This window comes from Rhinolophus ferrumequinum, chromosome 10 (assembly GCF_004115265.2).
Source record: "Rhinolophus ferrumequinum isolate MPI-CBG mRhiFer1 chromosome 10, mRhiFer1_v1.p, whole genome shotgun sequence".
Lineage (NCBI taxonomy): Eukaryota > Metazoa > Chordata > Mammalia > Chiroptera > Rhinolophidae > Rhinolophus > Rhinolophus ferrumequinum.
Genome location: NC_046293.1, coordinates 5,213,752 through 5,237,637, shown reverse-complemented (window position 1 = coordinate 5,237,637; position 23,886 = coordinate 5,213,752). Strand labels below are relative to the sequence as shown.

The following is a 23,886-nucleotide window of genomic DNA, read 5'->3' as shown; positions in this document are numbered from 1 at the left end:
GACAGAGTCGACATCTGAGTGGCCGGGGGTAGGGACTCACCACATTTGCCGTCCTGTAGCACCTGGCCTGTACCGCACACCCCTTGGCCCTCGGGGGCCTTGGCCGGCCGCTGGGCCACCTCGTACTCAGTGCCTGCGACCTGGACGGAGAACTGCTGCCGGCTGATGGACTTGCGCAGGGTCTTGATGGCAGCCTGCAAGCTCTGCTCTGCTCGCTTCCGCATGCAGTCCGCTTCGCAGGTGTCTGCAGGGGCAGGAGAGACCCTCACTCGCAGCTCCCTAGGGGCTTCCCCTCCGCCAGGCCGCTGCTGGGTGAGCACTCTCCCAGCAGCCGGGGCCGGGGCACTGTTGCTGCGTCCATCCCACAGATGAGCAGACTGAGGCTCTGAGAGGTGTCACCTGCCGAAGGCCACGCAGCAGATCTGAGTAGAAACCAGCCCTCTGCCACTGCAATACATCACTCCCCAGGGCGCAGCTCACTGATGGGTGCTTCTCCATGCCACTCAAACACCCTGAGGCTGCACTGTTCCCAGGAAAACGTCAGGCACTTGGGCCTTAAATCCAACGCCCCTTGTGGTATGGTCCCTGCCTGCCTTGCCAGCCCTAACTCCCAGCACCCCAACACTCACTGTGAACTCCGCTTTCCATGCACCCTGCCTTACTCACTGCTTCCTGAACACATCTTGCTCTCTCTGACCTCTGTGCCTTTGCTTATTCTATTCCCTCTGCCTGAATGCCATTCCCTGCCATCTCTTCCATTTGGTGAACTTTGATTTCAAGTCCTGATTCAAATGGCATCTCTCTTGGAAAGACTTCCTCGGCCTCTCCCTGGAGGACAGACCTCAGCTCTGTGCCCTGTTTGTTCTCATGGCCCCTATCATCTAGTGTCTCTCTGGCATGGGGTGGTCTGTGTGTGCGTCTGCCTCCCTGTGACTGGGCACACACAACACACGTTTGCTGTCAGATCTCAACTCCTCCATCACAACTCAACACTCATTCACAGCCAAGACGAAAGTGTAGGTAGGAAACACAAGCCAGGATTACAAGCCCTCCTTGGAACCTGGGGAGACAGGTCTTTGGCTCAGCTGCTCTGAGGAGGCTGCAGGCATGAGCCCTTCCAAGTCCTAGTGAGGACATGGAGGTGTGGGGAGCGGCCGTGTGGCTGTCACTGGGGGCTCTGAGCCCTGCTCCTCTCATTGTCCTGGGCCTCCTTTTCCGTCCTGGGCCGTAGGCAGCCATCTTAAGGTCCCAGCAGGGACTCTGCCAGTCCCCCACTTGCTAGGCCGGCCTCTACCTCCAGCCGCCGTGGCTCGGGTGGGAGCCCAGCTTCATGCTGCTGCCAGCCCTTCTGGTCCACTGTCGTCTCTGAGGCCCTCAGCAGCCCGTGAGGGGACCCCGCACCCACCTGAGGCCTCTTCCATCTTTGTCTCAACCTCGAACTCTGCTGTGATGTGGGTCACCTCCTTGGATGGGGACTTTCGGCCACGGCGTCTCTTCTTGGAGGAGTCACACTTGAGGGTCGCAAAGGTCAGGTGGCAGTTTTCTGGACAAGGAAGGGATTGCTGTGGCAAAGGTTGCATGGGGCAGGGATCAGGGTCCTATCTAGCCCTGCACACAGATTGCCGTGGGCGAGGGTCCCACCTTGCCTAATAGTCCAAGGTGCAGATGGGGAAACTGAGGCTGGAGAAGGCCAGGGCTGACTCGAGGTCTCATAAGGGGCTGGTGGCTGAACCAGGCCCTGCCCCCAGCCCTTCTGAGTCCATCACACGGAGGCACCTCAGCGTATTCCTGGAGCAGCTCCAGCTCCGGCGACTCGGCCCACGCTGGGCCTGCTGAGTGCTGGGGGTCTGTCAGGTTTGAGGAAGAATTCTACCGTGTTCAGGGATCTTCACTGAGACAGAGCTGGGCCCTTCTCACCAAGCAATCCCCTGTTCTTCCCCAGCCCGGTCATCCTTCTTGGCCACCGTCACTAAGAATCACCTCTGCGTGCGGACACAGCCAGGCTGCGCAGAAAAACCTTGCCCTGGTTGCTCACGTCACCCCGGATGAGGCAGGGACAATGCACCACAGGGATGCTGGGGACCCAAACTTTCCACTTAACACTGACCACCTTCCCAAGGGATACCACCGCCGCCTACAGTGCACCAGGCATGGCACCTGGGCTAAGGGACCACGGTGGAAGGACGAAGAGGTCCCCACCCTTGGAAACCCAGCCCTGCTGGACCCTGGCTCCCAGCTCCCAGGCACAGGGACCCCCACAGCCCCCAGTGTGGCTGGCACCCAGGCGGCCACTCACCCAGCAGCAGCTGCCTCAGGGCCTCCTTCGTGGGCTCCCGGCTGCGGGGCCGGAGTTGGCACTTGGCATCACGGATCTTGAAGCGAGCCTTCTGCCTGATGGGGGTGGTGGGGGCACCTGGGGAAAGCCAAAGTCCCCCCAGGTGGTGGCCTCTTCTGTGGGTGGGGTGGTGGTGGGGGCCTGGGGCTGCAGAGGGCGTGCCTGAGTGTGAGGGGGCTGCCAGGGGGACAAGTCCACCAGGAGCTGGGGGTGGGGGTACCTCCGCTGCCTCATTTCTCTCCCTGCAAGGCCTGAAAAGGGTGAAAGTGTGGATGGTGGGGTCAAGCTCAAGCCAGGTGGCTCGTGCTTTCAGGAGAGGGGGCAGAAGAGAGAGGGAAGCAAGGAAGGGCAGGGGGATCGAGATAGTATAGATGCCCAGACCACTGATTCCTTTGAGGAACCAATCACAGCCCTTGGACTAAAGAATCCTACAATCACAGGTGCTTAGAATCACACCATGGATGCGTTCAACACACAGAGATGCATCCGCGTCATTGACTCCAGCATCCTGAATAGGAACAGATGCTGAAGACATGACCCCTGCCCCTGCTGGTGGGGGAGCTGGCTGAGCTGTGCTGACAGGGACGGGCCGGCCTGTCCATCCCAAAGGGCATGGGAGTGCCATGCTTCCAGCACTCTTGGGGCAGGATCTCCCGGGGCAGCTCTACTCGGGACCTTTTAGAACCTAATGGCCACAGCAGATGGGACTCACCCCACTGAAACCCACAGACTTAGTACCTCAGGATCACTGAACCACTCTGGTCCTGTGGTTTGGAGCCTCGAGTCAGAGGGGCCCATCCACGGTGCACTGTCCCTGGGCTGGGACTCAGCCCGCAGCCCATCAGCTTCTAGGTCCCAACCCTCCTCTTCGCTTCCTAGCACCCTGGGCCCTGCTGGTCAGGACCTGGACCAGGAAGCTCTTCCCTGGGACGTGCGCCTCCCTCTCCCCCCAGCATGGTGTGAGATGCAAAGTCAAGGGGGTGTCAGGTGTGTGCGGCACGGACAGGCCAGGGGCTACCTGAGCAGCTGGGCCCAGTGCTGGAGCTGGTGCTGTTGCGTTTCTGTAGCGTCCTGCCCTGGAGACCTGGGACACCGCAGCTCAGGCTGTAGCTGTTTTCCGAGTCTGCAGAGAGGCCAGTGGTGAGGTGGGCCTGGGTGCCCTTCCCTTCTAGCACCCCAGGTCCCAGGGGCCTCAGGGTGGGGGGGTAACTGAATGAGATGAAGGTTAGGACTGACCCTTTGTCAGTTCATTTCTGCTATATGACTATAGGGTAAGTGGCTGGGCAGGAATGAGCCCAATGCACCTGCTGAGAGGGGCACTGTGGCTCGCAGAGAACCAGACAGCTGCTCAGAATCACCCTGTGATCAGGGCTGAGGGCCCCTCATTCCTAGGTCAGGCTCCTTCCTGGAGAATAGCAAGGGGCAGGGGCTGGATCCCAGGGAAGGAAGCCCCCCACCCACCATCCCATCCCGGGGCCAACCTTGGGTTACCTGGCATGAAGTGTGTGTGAGCTGGGCAGGACAGGAAGCAGCTCTCCACACCTCCCACTTTGCTGCAGGACAGCTGGGCCCGGGGTGAGGCCTTGGCCCGAGAAAGGCACTTGCCTGTCTCTGAGGAGGAGAAAGACAGAAGAGAGGGCTTGAGGGCACCAAGGTGGAGGCTTTCGGGGGCTGGCATGGCCCCTGAGCATGGACCAACAGAGACCCCCACCACACCTCTGTCTTGGTGGGAAGGGGCTGGGGATGGCAGAATCCCACATCCACTTGGGTGTGTGGGGACACTGGGCTCAGAGAGCTGGCTCGGTCCCTTTTCCCAACATCAGTCCAGGCTGCCTGTCAGGAGGTTCACAGCCATGCCCAGACCAGGAGCTCCCAGAGGGCAGCGTTCTCCAGAGCACGTGTCCACATCCAGGGCGGAAAGGAATGGCTGGAAATGGACATGGGCTTCTGGGAGGCGACCGACCTCTAAGCATGGCGTACCCCTCTCTGGGGCAGCCCCTGGACACATCCATCGAAGATGTCCAAAACTGAGCTCTTCAGAGTTTCTCAAGTGTTTATCTATCTTTTGAGGATTCAAACATTCCCCAGACTCCTGGGATTAGACTCCTGGGATTAGACTGAAAGTTCTACAGTTATGGAAAACATCGGACTGATTTTATAGATGGATAATTGGGCAAAGCAAATGAACACGCCTCCAGAAGCATCACCCGCTGAGTCCATCGTCCATGGTGGCGTCGTTAGTGAACAGGCTGAAGTAGGGGGACTTAACTGGAAAAATAAATTGGAGTCGGCAACTGCCAGTTTGGGTGACCTTCAACTTGAGGCTGAACATTTTTAAGGAGTCTCAGAAAGTAAAGAATCTAGAAATAAAAATAAACTCATGGTCGTCTAGATAAAACATCTGCTCCCCCAAATAAATACAAGAGCACAAAACCAAAAGTCCTCTGTTTGCAAAGAATCAAGGAACCAGCAATAAAAACACCTGCAGGGAACACAGGCCGGAAGGGCTGCTGGGAGAGCCCACGTTCAAACTGGTTACGAAACAGAAGGACAACCACCCACAGGCTTCCAGGGGGACATGTGCCCCCAACAGTTCCCTGCACATCCTCTAAATTCCCAAAGGGAATTGTCAGTAACTGCAGATGGAGCACAACACGGCTTTCTTGTTCGCATGGCGGCGGCTATCCTTTGGGAAAGGCGAACCACCCTGGCCCTGAGCGCCCCCCACTGGTTCTTGCTGGGGACTCAGGAATGCAAAGCACCGGTGGCTCTCTCCCCAGCAACTTGTAGGGATGAGGTAACATCTCCCCCCAGACAAGGGCAGTCTGGCTTCTGTTCACTACATGGGCGGTGGGTGACCCACACTGGGTGTCCCTCAGTGTGGTACAAACCCCCTGCCTGCACCGCGTTGGCCCGGGATGGGACTAGTTGGGAGGGTGAGGCGAACCAAAGCAAACACGCTGCTCCTGCTGCAGGTCATGCAGCCCTTTGTCTCTGACCTTGGAGTGTCGTGCCGGCCGCCCACGCCCATGAAACCGGAGCAGGCTGGCTGACTTAGCTTGTACGTAGGGTGAAACCTCTGACTCCGCCACAGATTTCATTAATCCCAGCACTACAGAACATCCCAGCCCTCAGAGAAAAGTTTGAGTTGCTGGAAAAGCAAGAGGGAAGGCATACGGACTGGCAGTAGTAAGAACAAGGAAAAAAGGTACTTTTGCTTTTAAGTAAGACTGCCTAGTTGTGGGAGAATCTGAAAGAAGATAGGGAGAGGCAGATGTGAGAATGGACAGGAAGTGGTAGAAGCCTGGAGGGGACATGAACTGGATTTGCTTGGGTTTCCTGCAACCATTCAAGTGGTGGGACTTTCTAACAGTCCTCAGCTCTTACCCGAGTTCCAACCTGTAACGGCTTCCTTGGGACCGTTGTCACAAGACAGCCTCCCTTCTCTGGCCAAAGCCCCTACACGTGTGGTGAGCAGGGATCTGCTCTGCATGTGGAACTTCCAGCTAAAATATAGGTGACGTTATTTTTAGGAGGCTCAGAAAATTGTACACGTGATTCAAATTATAGCTGATAGGAGCCTTAATGTACCGTGTTTCCCCGACAATAAGACTGGGTCTTATATTAATTTTTGCTCCAAAAGATGCATTACAGCTTATTTTCAGGGGATGTCTTATTTTTTCATGTATAACAATCTACATTTATTCAAATACAGTCATGTCATCATCTTCTGGAACATCGTCATAACGTACTAAATGTGTCCATCTGGCTGACGATCTCAACTGGGGCTTATTTCCGGGGAAACATTATGTGTTATTCAAACACAGAATCCCTGCGGCGAAGTTTCCACGATACCAGCAGAACACCTGGAACAGAGTCCAGATTGAATCTTCCCAGATTGGCATAAACTATTTTTTTTTGTTTTGTTTGGTAAGAACATACAAAGGTTAGACCACGCTCTCAGGGTATAAACTCAACAACATGACAAACACCTGTACAAGGCTCGTCTTCTCTGCCTCAGAGTGATCGCAACCTTGACTAATGTGGCTGAAGCATCTTCAGATTTCATACTAGTACCACCTTTAAATCTGAGAGGACCACATGCTGTGTGGTCCCTAGTGTGAACTGAAAACACCCAATACTTTTCTTGCTCGTCAATGATCTATTATGGTGTCTGGTTCCTTTCTCCTCTCTTACCCCTTCCTGAAGAAGAAACTTATCTTTATGTGTCCATACTTTGGAAGTGTTCATATCCAGAATAAGTCTTTTGGATACTCCATACCAAAAACCCCAGCTTAATACTGTTTATTGATGGGAGTCACCTTAAAAATGAAGAAATCTTAAAACGTATATGGAAATTCAAGGGAAGGTCAAGAATAGCCAGACCAAGCTTGAACTTGAAAAACAAAATTGGAGGACTCACACTACATCATTTAAAAACTCACTCTAAAGCTACAGTAATTAAGACAGTCGGGTAAGGGAACAACGACAGACAAATAGATAAACGAAATAGAATTGAGTGTTCAGACAGAAATAAACCCACACATTTACGGTCAACTGATTTCAAGAGGATGCCAAGATAATTCAACGGAGAGTAAGAATTGTCTTTTCAACAAATGATACTGTGACAACTGTATAGTCACATGAAAAGGAACGAAGTTGGACCCCTATTTTTACCACATATAAAAATTAACTTAAGATGGATCAAAGACTTAAATGTAAGAGCTAAAACCATAAAACTTTTAGAAAACACAGGTGCAAATTACAGGGAACTTGGATGAGGCACTGGTTTCTGGGAAATGACACCAAAGTTATCACCAAAGAAAAAAAATAAATTGGACTTTATGGAAATTAACCACTTTTCTGCTTCAAATGACACCACCAAGAAAGTGAAAAGACAACTCACAGAAAGGAAGAAAAATCTGTGCAAATCATCTAGATTTTCAAGGGACTGTATCTAGAATGTATTACAATGTCTTACAACTGAAGAATAAAGACAAATAACCCAATTTATGATGGGCAAAGGATTCGCATAGAGATTTCTCCAAAGAAGACATACAATGGACAATAAGCACATGGAAAGACGTTCAGCCTCATTAACCATCAGGGAAAGGCAAATCAGAACCACAACGCGATGTCACTTCACACCAAGATGGTTATGATCAAAAAGTCAGATAACAACAAGTGTGGCGAGGACGAGGAGAAATTGGAACCCTCGGCCATTGCTGGCAGGACTGTAAAATGGTGCAGCCATTTTGGAAAACAGTCTGGCAGCTCCTCGAAAGTTAATATATACCCAAGAAAATGGAAAACATATGTTCACAAAGATACTTGTAATGACTGTTCACAGCAGCATTATTCACAATAGCCAAAAAAGTGGAAACAACCCAAATGTGCGTCACCAGAGGATGGATCAACAGGTGGTGCAATCATACAACAGAGTATTATTCGGCAATGACAAAGAACAAAGCACTGACATGTGCTCCGACATAGGTGAACCTTGAAATCATTACGCTAAACGAGACAAGCCAGTCACCAAAGGCCACATGTTGTATGATTCCACTTATATGAAATGTCCAGAATCAGCAAATCCATAGAGACGGGAAGTAGATTCTGATTGCCTGGGGCTGGGAGGCTTGGGGGAAAATGAGGAATGACTGCTATGCGCTGGGGTTTCTTTTTGGAGTGATGGAAATGCTCTAGAATTGATTGTGGTCACACAACTCTGTGGTTACACTGAAAACGATTGAGTCTTACACTTTAAATGGGTGAATGTATGGCATGTGAATTGCATCTCAATAAAGCTGTGAAGGAAAAACAACAACAAAAAAAAATGAAGAGAGACAATACCAGGCTGGAGATGCAAGAACTACCCAGGCTGGAATCAAGCCCTAAGGGACTCAAATTGGCTCTGGGAGGCAAACTTGTGGCCCTTTCTCGGGCATGTGGAATCGCTAAAGAACAGGGTGAATTTGTACCCTGCGATCTGCGGCATTTAACTTTGGAATGCTGGAAAACAGAGGCTGACTGCCCACCACAGAGACACAGAAACCCGTGGTCGGAGAGACGGCAGTCAGAGGCAATGTTTCCTGGATCGTTGTGCGAAACAGGCTGCTGGGAGTGAAGTTATCAGCAGAGAGAGACAGATCCATGGAGAGGCCCAAGGATTCCATCGCAGACCCACCATGTTTGGCTTCCCAGTCTGGAAAGGAGCAAGGGAGCAATCAAGTTGGAAGACCCATGAGAATGAGGTTTGGCAAAGCCGGACCAGACCACCCCACGTTGCTCATATCGCCCCTAAGACAATTCATCCCAGGAGGGACGCATTGAGTGTGATACCACACAGTGATGGTGAGACACTTTTCCAGGGTAGCAGAAGAAATGACCAGTTCATGACTCATCTGTCACTAATAAAATCCTGGGGAAAGTGTAAAGATGGGACGCAGACTAGAACCCTAGGGACACTTTGAGTATCCCCAAATGGATTTCATGGGTTATACATATGTACGAGGAATTGTATGTTTATTTTCTGGATGAACTGAAGCAGTCTCTTGTACTTCAATGTTTGAAAAAATAGTGTTAAAAACGTAATAGGACTCATAGGGGCTAAAATATTATTAGATTTGTGTGTGTTCCTGACTTGGGACGTTCAAACTTACTTATTTAGTAACATGCAGACACATTTTACTGGGAGAGTTATTCATAGAGTACTCAGACATTTTACTGTCTTTATTACCTGTAATCTTTTGGAACAATGGAAATGAATTTTTCAGAAATGTAAAGTCATCAGTTTGAGGGTCGTAAACAGGTTTTCCCGAGAACCTTCCGGAAGCGGACAGATCACAGAAACTGTTATCCAAGAGCCTCGAAACAGGAAGATGACCACACAAAAAGATAGCTTTTGCCCAAGACCCCTGGAATAAATTCTACATGTTTGCAACCAGTGCTTTCCATAATCCCCTCTCCTCTTCTTTTGGTCATGTTTTCCCACCTTATGCATTTAAGGTGCCACATTTCCGATTTATCCTACCACGTTCCCCCCACAAATAATAACTCCCCCAGACCTAGGCTTGACTGGGGAGAACCACCGTCCTGATTCTTTAAGTCAGTTCTCCCAAGCTATCGCTAGGGAAGAATGGTATAAAGTGTGTTACATGAACCTTATTGATTATGATACTCTCTGTAGATAAGACATAGAAAGGAAGGAAAATACCCTGGCACTGGGAGAGGCGGGTTCAGCCATCCTGCCATGTATCTGACTGTTTATACAACGACACCCACGGACAACATAGCTACAGCTCCACTGAGCTCAATGACATCTCTTACACGCAAATCAGCCTCACCAGTTGCAGCCCAGAACCATAGCTAACTGTTCCATGGGGCTATTAGACCGTTCCTAGTGAGTGATGCCCCATTATCCTTGGTGAAGGATACCTTCTTGTGACGCAGCTGAAGGAATAACAGCCTCTGAGGACATAAATAATGCCCGGAAAAGCAGCTGCAGGCGCTATTGGTCCCATCCACAGGAACTAGACAGCTCCAGGTGGCCATCAGAAACTTGGCCGTCACTCTGGGTGCCAGAGTAAGTAACACAGCCTGTGGCACGGTGTGGGGGGCACGACAAACTAGCCTGACCTCCTGGCGCAAGTCGTCACGGGCAATATGACCTTGGGCTTTCTTTTGGACCCCCACGGTGAGTGAGCAGCCCCCGGGGCCACACGCACTGCTGTGTTGAGGTGGGGGACCACACCCACGAGGTCAGTGAGTCTGGCACGGGTGAGTGGGGGTGAGGGTGGAAGGTGACCAGACCAGGGTGTAGCAGCCTTTTGGTCATTCAGAGAACTCTGGCTCTGCTTCTGTGCAGGCTCTGAATAGAGAGGACACGTTCGGACGTTAGAGCATGGCGGGGCAAGCACCAGGGAGCCGTTTCAGGGATGTAGCCCCAGCGCCCAGGATAGGCCTGGCACACACTGCGTAGTTAGTATGTGTTTGTGGAACCAGTGAGTGTGGGGGACTGTCCAGAACGCAGCCTACAGATGCCCAAGTCCCCAGCGCACATCAGCAGAGGGCACAGGACCCCAGTGTGCTCTGGGAGGCCCCGCTCCCCCACCCTCCCTACCTGACACTGTGGGGCCGACAGCCTGGGCAGGTGGTGGGTTTGGAAAGGCCCAGGAGCTCCTCCTCCCAGGCTCTGATGCTGCTGGCCCTGTGTAACTCCCTCCACCCCAGCTTCCTTGGCAGAATAAGGGAGGACAGGGGGAGCTCAGGCCTCCCCATTCCATGCCCTCTAAGCTTCCAGCTCCTCTGGGGCCTACAGTCCGGCTGCACACACTGACCCCCAGATCTCCACCTCTGCGTCCCCCTCCCCCACAGGTCTATCTCTGCTCCTCCAGCTGACACCCAGCATGCTCTCCCATCTGTGCTCCCTCTTCTGTTAGCCATATGCCAGCAGCAGACAGACCTGCCCAGTAGCCCCGAGGCCCAGAGGCAGCCATGGGTCCTGCCTCCCTCACCCCACTTGGAGAAGTCACTGCCCCTCCCATCAGGGGAGGAGCAGGGGTCCCAGCAATGCCCACCCCTGGGCACTCACCCACGCAGTCCTTCCGGTTCCAGTGGAGCCGCCTCCCTGGGGGACAGACACATTCGTAGCTGCCCTTGGTGTTGATGCAGCCCTGGTCGCAGCTCCCGTTGTTCATGCTGCACTCGTCCACATCTGGAAGCACAGGTGGGAGTAAGGGCAGGAGGGGGCTGGACCAGCCAGCCCAGGCCACACCCTCGGGGCTGGCAGGGCAGCGCCCACCCAGGACGAGAGGGCTGAGAATCCCCGGGCCCTAGCCTGATGCTGTCGTTGCATACAGGTGCACAGCTGCACACATCACACGCACAAGCATGCACACACACGTGTGTGCACACACAAGGCCCCCACAGACACCAGCACGCATCCCTCCTGCCCAGACTGGGGGGCAGGACAGAGAAATGGCACAAAATTAAAGTTCCCATCAGGTCACGTGGGGCAGGGGTCATGTATTTCATCTCACTGGGGGACTCTGGGCAAGTCCCTTCCCAGCTGGTTTCCTTTCCTGTACAATAGGCATCAGGCTGAAAGAAGTCACTTCTAAGGCCCTCCCCCCTTTTACCACCAAAGACTAAAAGCTGGAGATGGGGAGGAAGGACTGCACCTCATTCACACTGGGGGCACGACTGTGAGCTCCTGGGCCGCCTGCATTCGGGGAGCGCAGGCCCAGGGAAGCCGGTGCTCAGGTTTTGGGGAGTCCCTCGCGGAGAATCTGCAGCCCACCTCAGGAGCCACCCCCAGCACCAGCTGTGTCTCATCACTTCACTGCCTGACCCTGTTCGACCATCACAGCTACGCAGCAGGCAGAGGGTGGCTACCCCACGTCCCAGGAAAGGAAGAGATACCCAGGACCGCGCAGCCATTCTTGGCAACCCCACCTTCCCCGCCACGCCAATACATCTTCAAGTCCCGTTGCCTGTGGCTTCTACATACATCTAGAACCTCCCCTTTCTCTGCATCTCTCTCCACCCTGCCCGAGCTCCAGCAGCTCCCATGCCTGGAGCCATCTCTGCACTAGTGCCCTGGGTTCTGCTCTCTGAAACATGTACCAGGCAGAGCAATCTCACTACATGAACTTGGCCACGTCACACCCCTGATTAAAGCCTCCAGTGGTTTCTCCTCTCACTGGGAATAAAACCCGAAGTCGCCTCAGGGGTTCCCGGAGCCCTGTGCCCTCCCTGTCTGCACCTCCCACCATGTTCATAGCCTCACCGGCTGCCTCGTGGGCTCTCTGCACTCCCTACGCCTCAGTGCCTTTGCACTCAGGGAAGTGCTTGCCCTCATCGTGACCCAAACACTCCTCCTTTAGGATCCCCCCATTGTCTCCCAACCCTGCCCTTCTTTGTCGTCACCCTCTTTGAATGGAATGAACTGTCCTTGGGATTCTCTATGGAGGGGCTACCCCCCTTTTGGACTGTGGTCCCCTGTAACTACTGTTTCCAGGCCTATGCCCGCAACCTGGCAGAGGCCTGGCACCTGGTGGGTATTTGCTGCCCCGCCCCGCTTTTCCCCCCTCATCCCTGTCCTCCTGCCTTGCCCTTGGCGAAGCCCCTCGGCCCACCAGTCCCCAGCCTTGCTTAGGTCTCTCCCAGGCCGGTCAGAGTCAGGGTCGGGGTCGGGGTCAGGGTGTGGGGTGCAGTGGAGGTGGCCATGCGGCCAGGCGCGTGCCTCAGGGGGAAGGTGGCCCTGGCGGGCGGGCTGCAGACCTCCGCAGTGGGTTGTCCCATAGAGTGTGTAGCCGCGGTGACACAGGCATTGGAAGCTGCCCGGGGAGTTGATGCAGATGTGATCACAGGTCCGCTCGAAGGAGCACTCGTCGATGTCTGTGGCCACAGGGAGACAAAGTTTGGGGAGGAGTTTCAGGGTGTGGGGAGAGGCCATGCCTGTCACTCAGTCATGCAAGGTACATCTGTGCACAGGCAGCCCCTGCGCCCCACTTCCTGTCGCGGCCCCCTTTTCCATTTTGTTTCCATTAACCCCACCTTTCTGGGTTAGAAGCCGTCTCACATGATTTTCTGGAGATGGGCAGGGTAGAAATATTGTGAATGGACGGGATTATTATCAATCTGCATCATTTTAGTATCTCACATTCAACTGTAACGAGGGTTGGTTTTTAATCCACACCTGCAGGAAATGGACTGGGGCTTGCCTGAGGAAGCAGCTGAATTGTGACCTGAAACCAGGCTTCTTGGATACTGATCAAAGTGTATTTTCTCATCACCCCAAGATGTCTCTTGAGAAAATAAGGGAAATGGCACAAATAGAAAGAGGGGAGGGGGAGAAGTATGCTACCCATAATGGATAACAAGGTAGCCTTGATAGTGTGTGAAATTTTATTCTGAGCTTCCTGGCAGCTAGGGCAAAAAGGGAAAGGGGGGCATAAAATGCTTGTTACCAGAAAGGTGGAAATAAACCATGTGCTCACAGGAGATAACTCTGTCCTGGCCATAAATTAGGAACGTGGCTTCCATGGGACAGCTGATGGAAGGCTCCTGCCTCTCCATGGGCACTGTAGCTGGAGTTCATTCTCTGACTACATTAGCTCATGTGACTACACACATATTCATAATACATGTGTGTTTGTAATAACAGCAGCACAAGGAAGGAATTGCTCTGTGGGTTCTCGAAGGAGGTTGTAATCCCTCCTGGAAGGTGTGGCACCTGGGCTGGACCTTAAGGGGTGGGGCTTGCTTGGGATGAAGGAATGAGAGTGAGGGAAGGGCACTACAGGCAAAGGCTGGGAGGTGCAGCATGGGGCGCCCAGGGGATTGCGTGGAGCTCGGGGGGCCTGGGGCAGTCTGGGGTCCCCATCCCAAGGACCATGAGTGCCAAGCAAAGGAGCTTAGACCCCTCTCTACTGGAGCTCGGGATCCCAGAGCGGTGCTGGAGCAGGGTCGGGGCATGGCCAGAGCCCGAGGGCCTCAGAGGTAAGCCTGGAAAACGATGGAGAAGACGTGGCCCGAGCCAGAGACACATCACTGCCTCCTCCTGGGCAGCCGCCGCCTTTCTCACACGGCAGCTGGGGACACAAAGTCAAGGACCCTCCACAGAATGCAGCAAGGCAGACGGGAAAATAAAGTCAAAGTGTAGAGGGGTGTTGACTGGGGCCTGGACAGATGCCGTGCTCCCAGCGGACCCTCTGCCCTGAGAGGAAGACAGTGGCCCAGGTCACATGATGAGCCCCAGGACGGGCTGGCCCTGGACCCTCCCTTTCCAGCCTCCTGCTCTCTCCTTCCTCTGAGGAGCACGTCCCTTGTCCCTCAGGGCCTCCAGCTGCCCCAGGGCCGGCCTCCAAGCCGTGTTCACAGGCAGAAGCTGCAAGTCCCATGGACAGACTTGGGTGCGTACAGCCGGCAACTGCTGGGATCCCGTGGAAATGAACCGACTAGACCACGACAGACTCATCAGTGATGGGACTGGCCCTTCCCCACACACTCGCCCCCAAAGCTGGCCCCACAGGGCACCCCGTCTCCTGGGTCATCCAGACCCACAGGGCTTATCGTGCTCCCCAAACTCCCTCAGCCCGGCAGCTCCCCTTCCTTGGTGCACTTACCTCCCTGACCCCTCCTGGGAAATGCCTGTTCATCATTCAAGTGTTTCACCAATATCCCCTCCCCAGGAAGCCTTCCCTAACTTCTCTCTCCACTGCCCATCCTCTGGGCTCTCACTGCATCTTGGATGTCTGCTGGACTTGTCCTAGGCTCTGGTTTTTGGCTTCTGCGCAGACCTGTCTACCCATCACTCCAGCAGCTCCCAGCAGGCGCCCTGGAACCCTAAGGAGGGGCTGTTGGAGAGTGCCTGCAATGTGTTATGTCTTCCACCAGGTGGCAGCATCCCACCTCGGAAACCACTGAAGGAGGCTTGGGGGCATCAAGGAGGGGAGAGGAGGGAAAAGGAAGGGAGGGGAGGGAAGGGGAGAGACAGAGCTGATGAGCTCTGCCGCTGACTGACTGGCTGTGCCACCTGGGACACGTGCTGATCCCTCTCTGGGCCTCGGTTTCCCATCCATAAAAAGGGACAGATTGGACAAGATGGCTTCTGAGGGCCCCTAGAGTCATATAGGGCAGCGAAGCCAGGAGTGCGTGCTAAGACCCAAAAACTACCTGTTCCGTCAGGCCCAGCCTGTCAGGCCCCACCCCACGCTCACCTCCTCTCCCAGGAGCCTGGAAAAGCCTGGGAGGGGAAGGGACCCCATGAGGATGGGGATGTCCCCAGGCCCGATGGCTGCCTGGGGCACAGAGCAGGCTCACCTTGGCACGTCCGCTCGTCGGTCAGCAGCTTGTAGCCCTTCCGGCAGCCGCACTCGAAGCTGCCCACGGTGTTGCGGCAGAAGTGGTCGCAGCCTCCGTTGTTGACCAGGCACTCGTTGATGTCTGTGGAGCCAAGTGGGAGGGGCCAGGACAATGGGCTCGGGCCACAAGGTGGGGGACAACGGCCCAGCCCTCCCTTCCCTGCCTGGCCTGCTGCCCACTGCCCAGGGCTGACCTCAGGTCCCTGAAACTGAGCACCCAGGTGGGGGGCTCACAGCGGTGGGGGTCGCAGGGGTCACTTCCCCCCGGGACTTAGCAAACCTGGCATTCATGGCACAGAAGGCAGAGGAAGTGATGTCTGCTGCATCTTGAAAGGCAACAGGGACAAGGATGTCTACCCCGTCCTTTCATCCACATATTCAGGGCAGCAGCCTGGAGGGCAGCGAGGCCTGGGCTAGCAGGCTGCCTCCCGATGGCTGTGACCTTGGACAAGCTGCTGGACTCCCAGAGCCTTGGCTCCAGGTCTGTCAGACAAGGATCAGAAGTGCATCTACTTGGAAGAACACCACGAGGCATAAATGAAATAACATCCTTAAGGTACTGGTGCTTAGTCAGGGCTCAATGAATTCTTCCTCAAAAGTAGGTTTATTGCCCATTTTACTGATGGGGAGACTGAGGCTTAGAAAGGTGGAGTAAAGTTCTACCTGGTTGGAGATGCTACAGCTGGGAGAGGGAGGAGGGGTGTTCAGTCTAGTTTTTCCTGCTACCCTACCCCAACTCGGGCCTGTTGGTTTGAGCCATTTCTTTTCTCAGTATTTAAAGAATTATGGCTGTACTGTGAAAGTCACCTGGCCTGACCCCACGCCATAAACGTCCCCCTCACGAGCATCCCATACCTGAAGTGACGGCAGTGATGGCAGCTTTCTCCCTCACAGCGCGGCCTGTGGGCTGATGCCACCTGAAGTTCTCCCTGACCCGTGTGAGTCCCCCCACCCCCCTTTGCCATGCTCATCTGGGCTTTGCTCTTGGCTCAGGCCAGCCTGGCAGACTGTCGTTAGAGACTCTCTCCCTGAGGTGCCTCTTCTTACTCCCAAGGTCCCCTTGGGCCCCCAGCCCCCGGCCTCCCACACCGGTCCCCTCCTCCAGACGTGACCTAGCATTAGCGACAGAGTGAGAGATGACTTTCAGGATGGGGTTCTCTCCCTGATTTGGAGGCGGTGAAAAGGAGGTGATGGGAGAGGCCCTCCCTGCAGGGAGAACAGTAGTCCTTTCTGTTCTAAGAAAGGGCCACTCCACGTTGGCCTCTGGCCACATCACAGCACATCTGCCCACTCAGATTCCAGCGCCCACTGAGCCTGACCTGGGCGGACGGTCTGGATGCCCCTGTCCTGTGCAAGTGGCCACCTCCCTCTGATCAAGGTCAGGCTGCCCCCATTTTACTGAGCTCCCCCAGAGAAGACGGGGTCCTATCCCAGCGACTCCGGCCTCCCCCCACCCTAGGCACTTCCACCCCAAAGACCCATTCTGTCTGCATATTCAGGAGATTTCGGTACCAGGAGGGTGGGAAGGGAGGGCAACCTGAGGTGCTCCCCACTAAGGGAGGCAGTGGGGTGCGTGCGCTCCAGCAGCCCTGGCTCCGAGCCCTGGCTCTGCCACCATGGGCCGGGGCACTTCACCGCTCTGAACACATGAGGTGCTCTATGTGTGCACACTGAAATGATCACAAAGAGCAATGACTTCTCAGCACTGGGAGGTCCACACACGTCCCCAAGCCCACATTTCGGGGACAGAGCTATCTAAGGGTGAGCCCAGGCTGGAGTAAGCAGTGGGACCCTGGTAGTCACTTCACATACTGGGTACCATCTCGTTCTGATGCAGGGCAAGCATTTCTGGCAAGGTCTCGTGTGATCCTCACAACAACTGGGGGCCCGATCTCCCCCTTTACAGAGGCGATCACACGAGCCAGATGTGAGCCCAGCTCCAGCTATCTCCAAGGACCTTCTCCAATGAGCCACACTGGCCCTGCAGCCTCCAGGGAAAGCAGACGTGAAGTCCAGTGAGGACCTGTGCAGGGAGAGTCTGGGGACCTCCATCGTCCCCTCCCCTGGGGCTTACAGGAAGATGGGAATTTCAGGCTAGAAGCCTCTGGCAGGAGAATGGAGGCGGGGCTCAGCTCTGCCCCAGCCCGCTGTGTAATCCCGGGCAGGGAAAGGCACCTCTCTGAGCCCAGGCTCCCCATCTGTGAACCCGGCTTTAACAGACACCTCTCATATTACCACTGGTAAGCCTGAATGTGCACCTGGGGTTTGCCTCCTCAGGAATGCCACAGGCCTTCTGGAACCCCCAATCCCATCCCTTCCCCACCTGGGCCTGTCAGCTAAGGGGCTGTCATAGCAACCAGACAGGCAGCGGGAGGCATGTGTGCCTGAGGCCTAGCCCGGTGTAGAGGGGTCAGGCTGCGGGTCAGACAGGGGGAAGTATCCCCCAGCTGGAGCCCAGGGTATAGTGAGGGGGCGCTGGGCTCACACAGCCCTCGACCTTCATTCGGACGGGGTGCATCCCGGGGGTGCAGCTCCTCTTTCCTGCCCCTCTAAGACTTCCTTCCTTCTCCACTGTGCTCACACCTACCCCGCACTAGGTGGCCAGAAGTCCCCTATCTGGTCACACGTCTTCTGTGGCCTCCCGTTGGCCCCGGGTAAAGGTCCAGCCCCTTCTGCAGAGGCTCGCGGCCCTTCCCTCTGTGGCCTGGGCCTGGGAGCCTTGCTTCCTCTTTCTGCTGGCTGGGCTCCCGCCTTGGCCGCCCCACTGGGTGCAGCCTCCACTCCAGCCTGCCCCCTGGAACAACTGCCCCTCTGGAAGCCTTCCGTGACATTCTTTCCAGAGTTAGCTGCTCTCCTGGTCACTGGACCTGCCGTCAGGGTGATGAGAGGGGCCTCGAGGACAGAGATGAGGATATCCAGCTCCGGTGGGAGCCCCAGGGCCCAGCATGAGGCCTGCCCAGGAGTCACTGAATGAACAAATGCATGAGTTTGGGCGGCTGAGAGCAGGGTGGGGTCTTGGGCCATCACGTGGATCATTCAAATGCATCAGTCAATATTTCAGCATCAGTGTGTGTGTGGGGGAGGGGGACACAGCCTGGCAACCCGGGGCATGTGCGTGAGGGCTTCTGGTGGGAGTGGAGGAGAGGGAGGTCCTGGGGGAGTGGGCTGGCCACACTCTAGTGGGGAGGGCAGGCTGCTTGCTGGGCTAGGCTGGCCTGGCGGAAGGCAGATGAGGGAGAAGAGGAAACAGGCGGTGGGTGGGGTTCTCCCAGACTGTTCTGGAAGATGTTGGGAGGAGTGGCTGGTGTGCCTGAGGAAATCCAGGCTCCATCCAGCTCAGGGAGTGGAGGCCCCAGACCTCCCTCCTCTCGGAAGGGCCAATTAGCAAGGTGCCTGCTATCCAGTATCAAGTAGGTACAGCACCAAACAGGGAGCCTCGAGACTGGACCCTTGCACCGTCCACACTCTTGAAACAAAGCGAGGGCTTGGGGCAAATCCTCCAGGCCACACCCCCCGGCCCCCATGTTTCAGGCAGAACACTCCCACTTTCCCACGCCCGCCTCCTCCTGCCCGTGTGATCACTGCCAGCCCAGGGTTTCCGGCTCTGGGTTTTCTGAGACCTCTGCTACCTCTACCCTCCAGCCATCCGTCTTGCTTGACAGTGAGTTTTTGACTTCCAGAAAACACTGACCTTTTGAAATCACTCCTTTGATATCCTCCTCTGGGCCCTTGCTCAGACCAGAGCGGGCACGCTGACTGAGGAGCTGGAACCCCAGGGCCAGGGCCTCCAGTTTGCTGGGAACCCCCAGCGGGGCTTGCCCCTGCCAAACCGCCACCCCCTGACCTGTACCTGTCCAACCGTACCGCGGGGGATTCGGGCGGTGAGCCCGAAGCTCTCAGACAGCAAACCCTGGGGTCTGGAGGTCAAGGTTTGGTTTCCAGAGTTCCCGGATCGGAAGATGCTATGAGATTCATATAATGCAGTTCTAGACTAGTCCGCGATCCTCAAATTCTAATATTTACGACACTATCCAGAACACTCCTGTCCACCTCCACTGCCACTGCTTGGCCCAAGCCACTGTTTGTCTCGAGCCTGGGTGACGGCAGCAGCTGCCTCATGGCTCTTCCTGACTCTGCACAGAGAGCACCCGTCTAAGCAGTGGCCAGGGATCGTCTCAAAATAAAAACCTGGGCCTGTGCTGCCCCGACCCGGTAGCTTCTGGGGCCTCACCAAGGCTCAAAGAATGAAAGGTCAAGCCCTGCCCTGGCCCATAGGCCCTGCACGACCTGGCCCGGCCTCCCTGGACCCGGGCACACTGGCTGCCTCTGGGCCCTTGAACCCCGGGCCTCTGCACAGCAGTCACTTGCTGCGGGAAGTGCTGCCCTGATTGACGCCTCTCCCTCCGCCCTCTCTGCCTCCTCAAGCCCAGGCCAGGCCTGGGCCCCTCTCTCCTGCCATGTGGTTCTTCTCCATCCGACACCAACACGTTTATCTCGGTGATTTTAAAAAACGAAAATCTGTCTTCTGCACTTGATGGGGAATGTTTCATTGCCTTGTCTCCCCGGCACCTGCACACAGGAGCTCAGAAACACCCATCTGGAACATGAGTGAACGAGAGGACTCCCTGACTCCAGGGGAGAGGGGGTGAAGCTTGGCCAAAGGTAAAGGGCTGACTGTTTCAAGAGGAACCACAGGAAAGATGGGGAGCTCGGGGCTGTGTGGACAGCTCCCTCAGCACGTCCCCCAGACATTGAAGGGCTGACGTGGAGATGGATGCCCCCTAGGTGACCAAGGGATTGGCTGGGGCAGCCACCTCTCAGGTGCTCTGGGGCCGCATGACAGCTGAGACCACTTTCCGGCCCAGACAGGTGAGCCTGGCCTCACCTCAGGAATTAAGCCATGCGCGCTCCTCTGGTCCTGGGTCATTGCTGGGCCTTGGAGGGGGACAGAGTGGTCTGATTCTACCCTCTTCTGTCCCAGCTCCAAGGGCAAGGGGCCACGCCTGCTGTGACACTGCTGGGCTGTGAGGATGGCCGGGGCTGTGGGGGAACCGCTGGCTGTCCTCTTGGCATCAAATCCACGTGGCGCGGCCTCAGACACCACCTGCCTGCCCACCAGCCCGCCAGGAATGTACCTCGGCGCTGAATGGGCTGAGCGGCCACTGCAGAAAGGCTTTATTTTCAAATAAACAGGCGGAAGAACTGTTATTTCTGTCAACAGTCACTGGGTCCTTCCCAGCACAGTGGCAGGAAGGAGGTCACACACTGTGACCTCCTTATTTTTACAGGCTTAAAAAAAGCCCACCGCAGACTATTTAAATCACCCGAAGCCTCCACTGTGAATATTTTCACTCACTGGACTTTGAAAGTTCAAGTGCTCCTCCCCTTCCATGCTGCTTCCAGCCTTCCCTCGTTTTCCGGCAAGGTGGTAGGAAGAGGGTGGCCAGAGGTAGCCAGACCTTGAAGGGCCGGGCTGTGGGGGCCAGGGGGGCGCTGAGCGGCTGCACATCACTCCTTGAGGGGGCTTTGGTGTGTGGGCCTGCCTCCCTGCCTGGGCTGGCCCCCCCACGCTGCAGGGCTGGCCCCTTCAGTCTCCAAATCTCAGCCCGCTCTCGCTTCCCAGCCCCTTGCCAGGGCAAGGATTCTCAGACCCTCCAGGTCCTCGTCTTCTAACTGCACACAGACGTCCTTCCGCTTCCTCAGTCTTTCAGCTGAGGTCCCCCCACAACGTCACTCCTCCAGTGACAAGGACACACAGTGTCCTTAGTTTGCTAACAGTGACCACTAGACAATCCCACCCCTGTGTGAACAGACCTGCGCTTCCCGAGCCACCCGGTACCACGCTGTCACAACTAAGAGGGGGGTGAGGACACGCCACGCCACACCCCTTTGGGAAGCCACGTGGATCGCCGAGGCACCTGTCACCCAACGTGCAGCCAAATTCTTTGGTACGAGAACCCTGTGTTTTTGCCCAGGAACCTACAGGTAGCTCCCTGGTACCCTGTGCGGCAGCGCGGTGTGGACCCTCCCTCTTCTCGGCCTCCCCCACAGAAATGGAGGTGGCTGCTGGGTTTCCTGGCCCTGCAGTCACACGTGGTGCCATGCCCCCCACCATGCAGCCCCTGCTCTGCCGTGGGCCCCGCAAGTGGAGGAGGGCACATGACCGAGTGGCTCCGTGCTGACCTTTGCACGTCTTCCCGTCGGGCTGCAGTGTGAATCCAACCGGGCAGCTGCATCGCACGCCGGTGGCCGTGTCCTTGCACGTACGGTCACAGCCTCCATTATTTACTGCACACGTCTCTGGGGAGAGAAAGAAACAGATCTGCTCAGTCTCCTCAAGCAGAAGACACCTTCTTATCCCATCCATGGGGGGGATCTCCCGAGAGAGGAGAGCTGAGTTCAAATTCTGGCGGATACCCTCTAGCTGCGGGGTTTCTTTGAGCCCCACGCTACCGTCTGTAAAATGGGAGAATGACACCATTCCTGCGGGATTGCTGGCGAGTCTGATGATGACGATGGACAGGAGAACTGCTTGCAAACTGCAGAGGGCTGTGCTGGTGTAACGGTCACTGCCAACAGGGGCCAGTGCTGAGATCGGCCTGGCTGGTATTTAACTGCCCAGGCCAGATTCCTAAACCCTCGCCCTACCTGGACCAGACTGCTGTGCACTGGGCTCCCAAACCGTCAGCATGGAATGGCCGTGGCCCTGGCCGTGGAGTCACAGGGGGAGGTTCTCAGAGCTCCCACACACCATCCATCACCTCGATGCGGCTCTCAGCCCAACATCTGTTCTCACTGAGAGATACGCCAAGGTCGTCTGGTTTTTGTCCACTTGAAGCTTGTCTAGGGCTTTTTTTTTTTTTCTCTTTTGCAAATTCAAAGGGGCTGGAGTGGCTGGGGCATAACTAAGGTCACCGAACCTGTCGTGTGGTGAGCGTGATCCTCCCCAGGCCCGCAGAAGGGGCTGGCAGAGCCGGGTCACCAGGGCTCAGGTGGCCCGCACACGGCGGGGCCCAGTCCTGGACCTCTGAGCCTTTTAATCTGGGTTTCTTGGAGCATCTGGCGTGCTTTGATCTTGTGGGAACTGTGCCTGCACGGGCTTCCGTCTTCTCCTGGCTGTCAGGAAGCACAGAGCCAATGTGCCCCTCAGACCTCCTGCCTGCCTCCCTTAGCCTACCCTGGGGGCCTGGCCCTGGGGGCCTTTGCCCCAAGTTCCCGTTTATTCTGTCTGTCCACCGGTGCTGATTCCAGCGAGCGGCCTTCCGTTCTCTGGGAGGAGTTTGTAGGAGAAATGACTAAATGAATACATACCCCCAGTTACCAACAGCCCCTGCTGCTACGTAGACCAAATGCACCGTCTTGTGAAGGGTGGGTGGAGAGGAAGAGGAGGAGATCGCTCTTTCCCTCCTATGTGTGTGTGAGTGTGCATCTATGACTCGTGGGGTGGCTGTGGTGGGTGTGGTAATGATCTCAGGGCTGCCTGTCACAGAGGGCCACCAGCCCTCTTTTCGAGGTTAATGTCTTCACCATGACAGGAGCGGCTGTAACTGCCACTGAAAGGGAGTCGCCTTGCTCCTGGCCATTTCTGGCCTGTCTTCCAGGGTGTCTCCACAAACCCTAGCCCTCCAGCGCGGTGTGGGCAGCTTCTGAGAGCCTCCCTGCCCTGTGTGTGCTGGCCCAGGGGCTGGAGGCCTCCTGCCTGCTCATGTTTCAAGGCCTAGCTCAAGGACCATCTCCCCAGACGCAGAAAGAAGGCGACTGTCTTTCCCTGCACTCATGCAGGTTGGCCTCTACGTTAGCGCGGGCTGAGCTCTGACTGGCACATGGCCCGCTCATGCCCTCCCCTCTCCCCATGGGACCGTGTACTGGGGCAGTGGCACTGGGCAAGCCAAGGTGTGAATCCCGGCTTTCACGGAGGGACTCAGGTAGGTTGCCCCTTGGGGCTGAACCTCAGCACCACGCCTGGCAGACGAGGATGACAGCCTCCCCTTCCAGGGCAGAGGTGATCAAACAAACTCACACACTCACTGGCACCTGGCCCGGGTTCTGACCCCTAGTAGTTGCTTAACAAATGCTCCTTTCCTCTCCTGGGGTTACCACCAAAGAGGGAAATTCCACCTCCCACTCCCAAATCCAAGAGCCAACGGACAGCACCCGTGAGTGCCTTTTCAGCCTTTCGTGTGGCAGAGCCCCTCTGGGAAGAGGGCAGAGCACCTGCCTGCTCTAAGGTGCAGGTCCTTAGGCTCAGGTCTTGGAGAGGCGGGGGAACTTTCTGGGGGCAGAGGCGCAGCAGGATCTGAGAGCTTGGGCTGGCGCACGGCTGGGTGGCCTTACCCAGTGAGAGCAGGATGACCACGAGGCCTCTCCATGGTGGTGCAGGTGGGGCGTAGCATGGACCCTGGGGCTGTGATCCTGAGACATGGACCTGACCAGACAGGCTCCAAGGGTCTCGTAGGCCCTTCCCATCTCTGGAGGCCCACATGGGACTCGGAGCGTGGCCCTCCAGAGCAGGGCCTCAGGGACCTGCTGGCAACCTGCCCACTACACAGATGGAGGCCGAGAGGGGGCTGAGGTCCTGCATCGTGCACACTTCAGTCTGCTGCGTCGCCCTAGACAATAGCTGTTGCCTAAACTTCAGGTTTTGAGCAAGGGGCTCTGGGCCCCTGGGGAGAGCCTGTGGGCTGC

The 23,886-nt window shown here is 56.0% G+C and overlaps 1 protein-coding gene across 4 annotated transcripts in view; it reads right to left on the bottom strand.

The window, feature by feature from the left end:
- SCUBE1 (signal peptide, CUB domain and EGF like domain containing 1) overlaps positions 1-23,886 on the bottom strand; it is a 123,998-nt gene that overhangs the window by 13,509 nt on the left and 86,603 nt on the right. For all 4 annotated transcript variants that reach the window (XM_033118302.1, XM_033118303.1, XM_033118304.1 and 1 more), the window contains 9 exons: positions 21,385-21,501; positions 15,161-15,283; positions 12,617-12,733; positions 10,926-11,048; positions 3,827-3,946; positions 3,354-3,458; positions 2,297-2,413; positions 1,406-1,543; positions 41-244 (listed from right to left, as the gene is read on the bottom strand). In XM_033118302.1, coding sequence (XP_032974193.1) covers positions 41-244; positions 1,406-1,543; positions 2,297-2,413; positions 3,354-3,458; positions 3,827-3,946; positions 10,926-11,048; positions 12,617-12,733; positions 15,161-15,283; positions 21,385-21,501 — 1,164 coding nt within the window. The remainder of the gene's footprint in view (positions 1-40; positions 245-1,405; positions 1,544-2,296; positions 2,414-3,353; positions 3,459-3,826; positions 3,947-10,925; positions 11,049-12,616; positions 12,734-15,160; positions 15,284-21,384; positions 21,502-23,886) is intronic.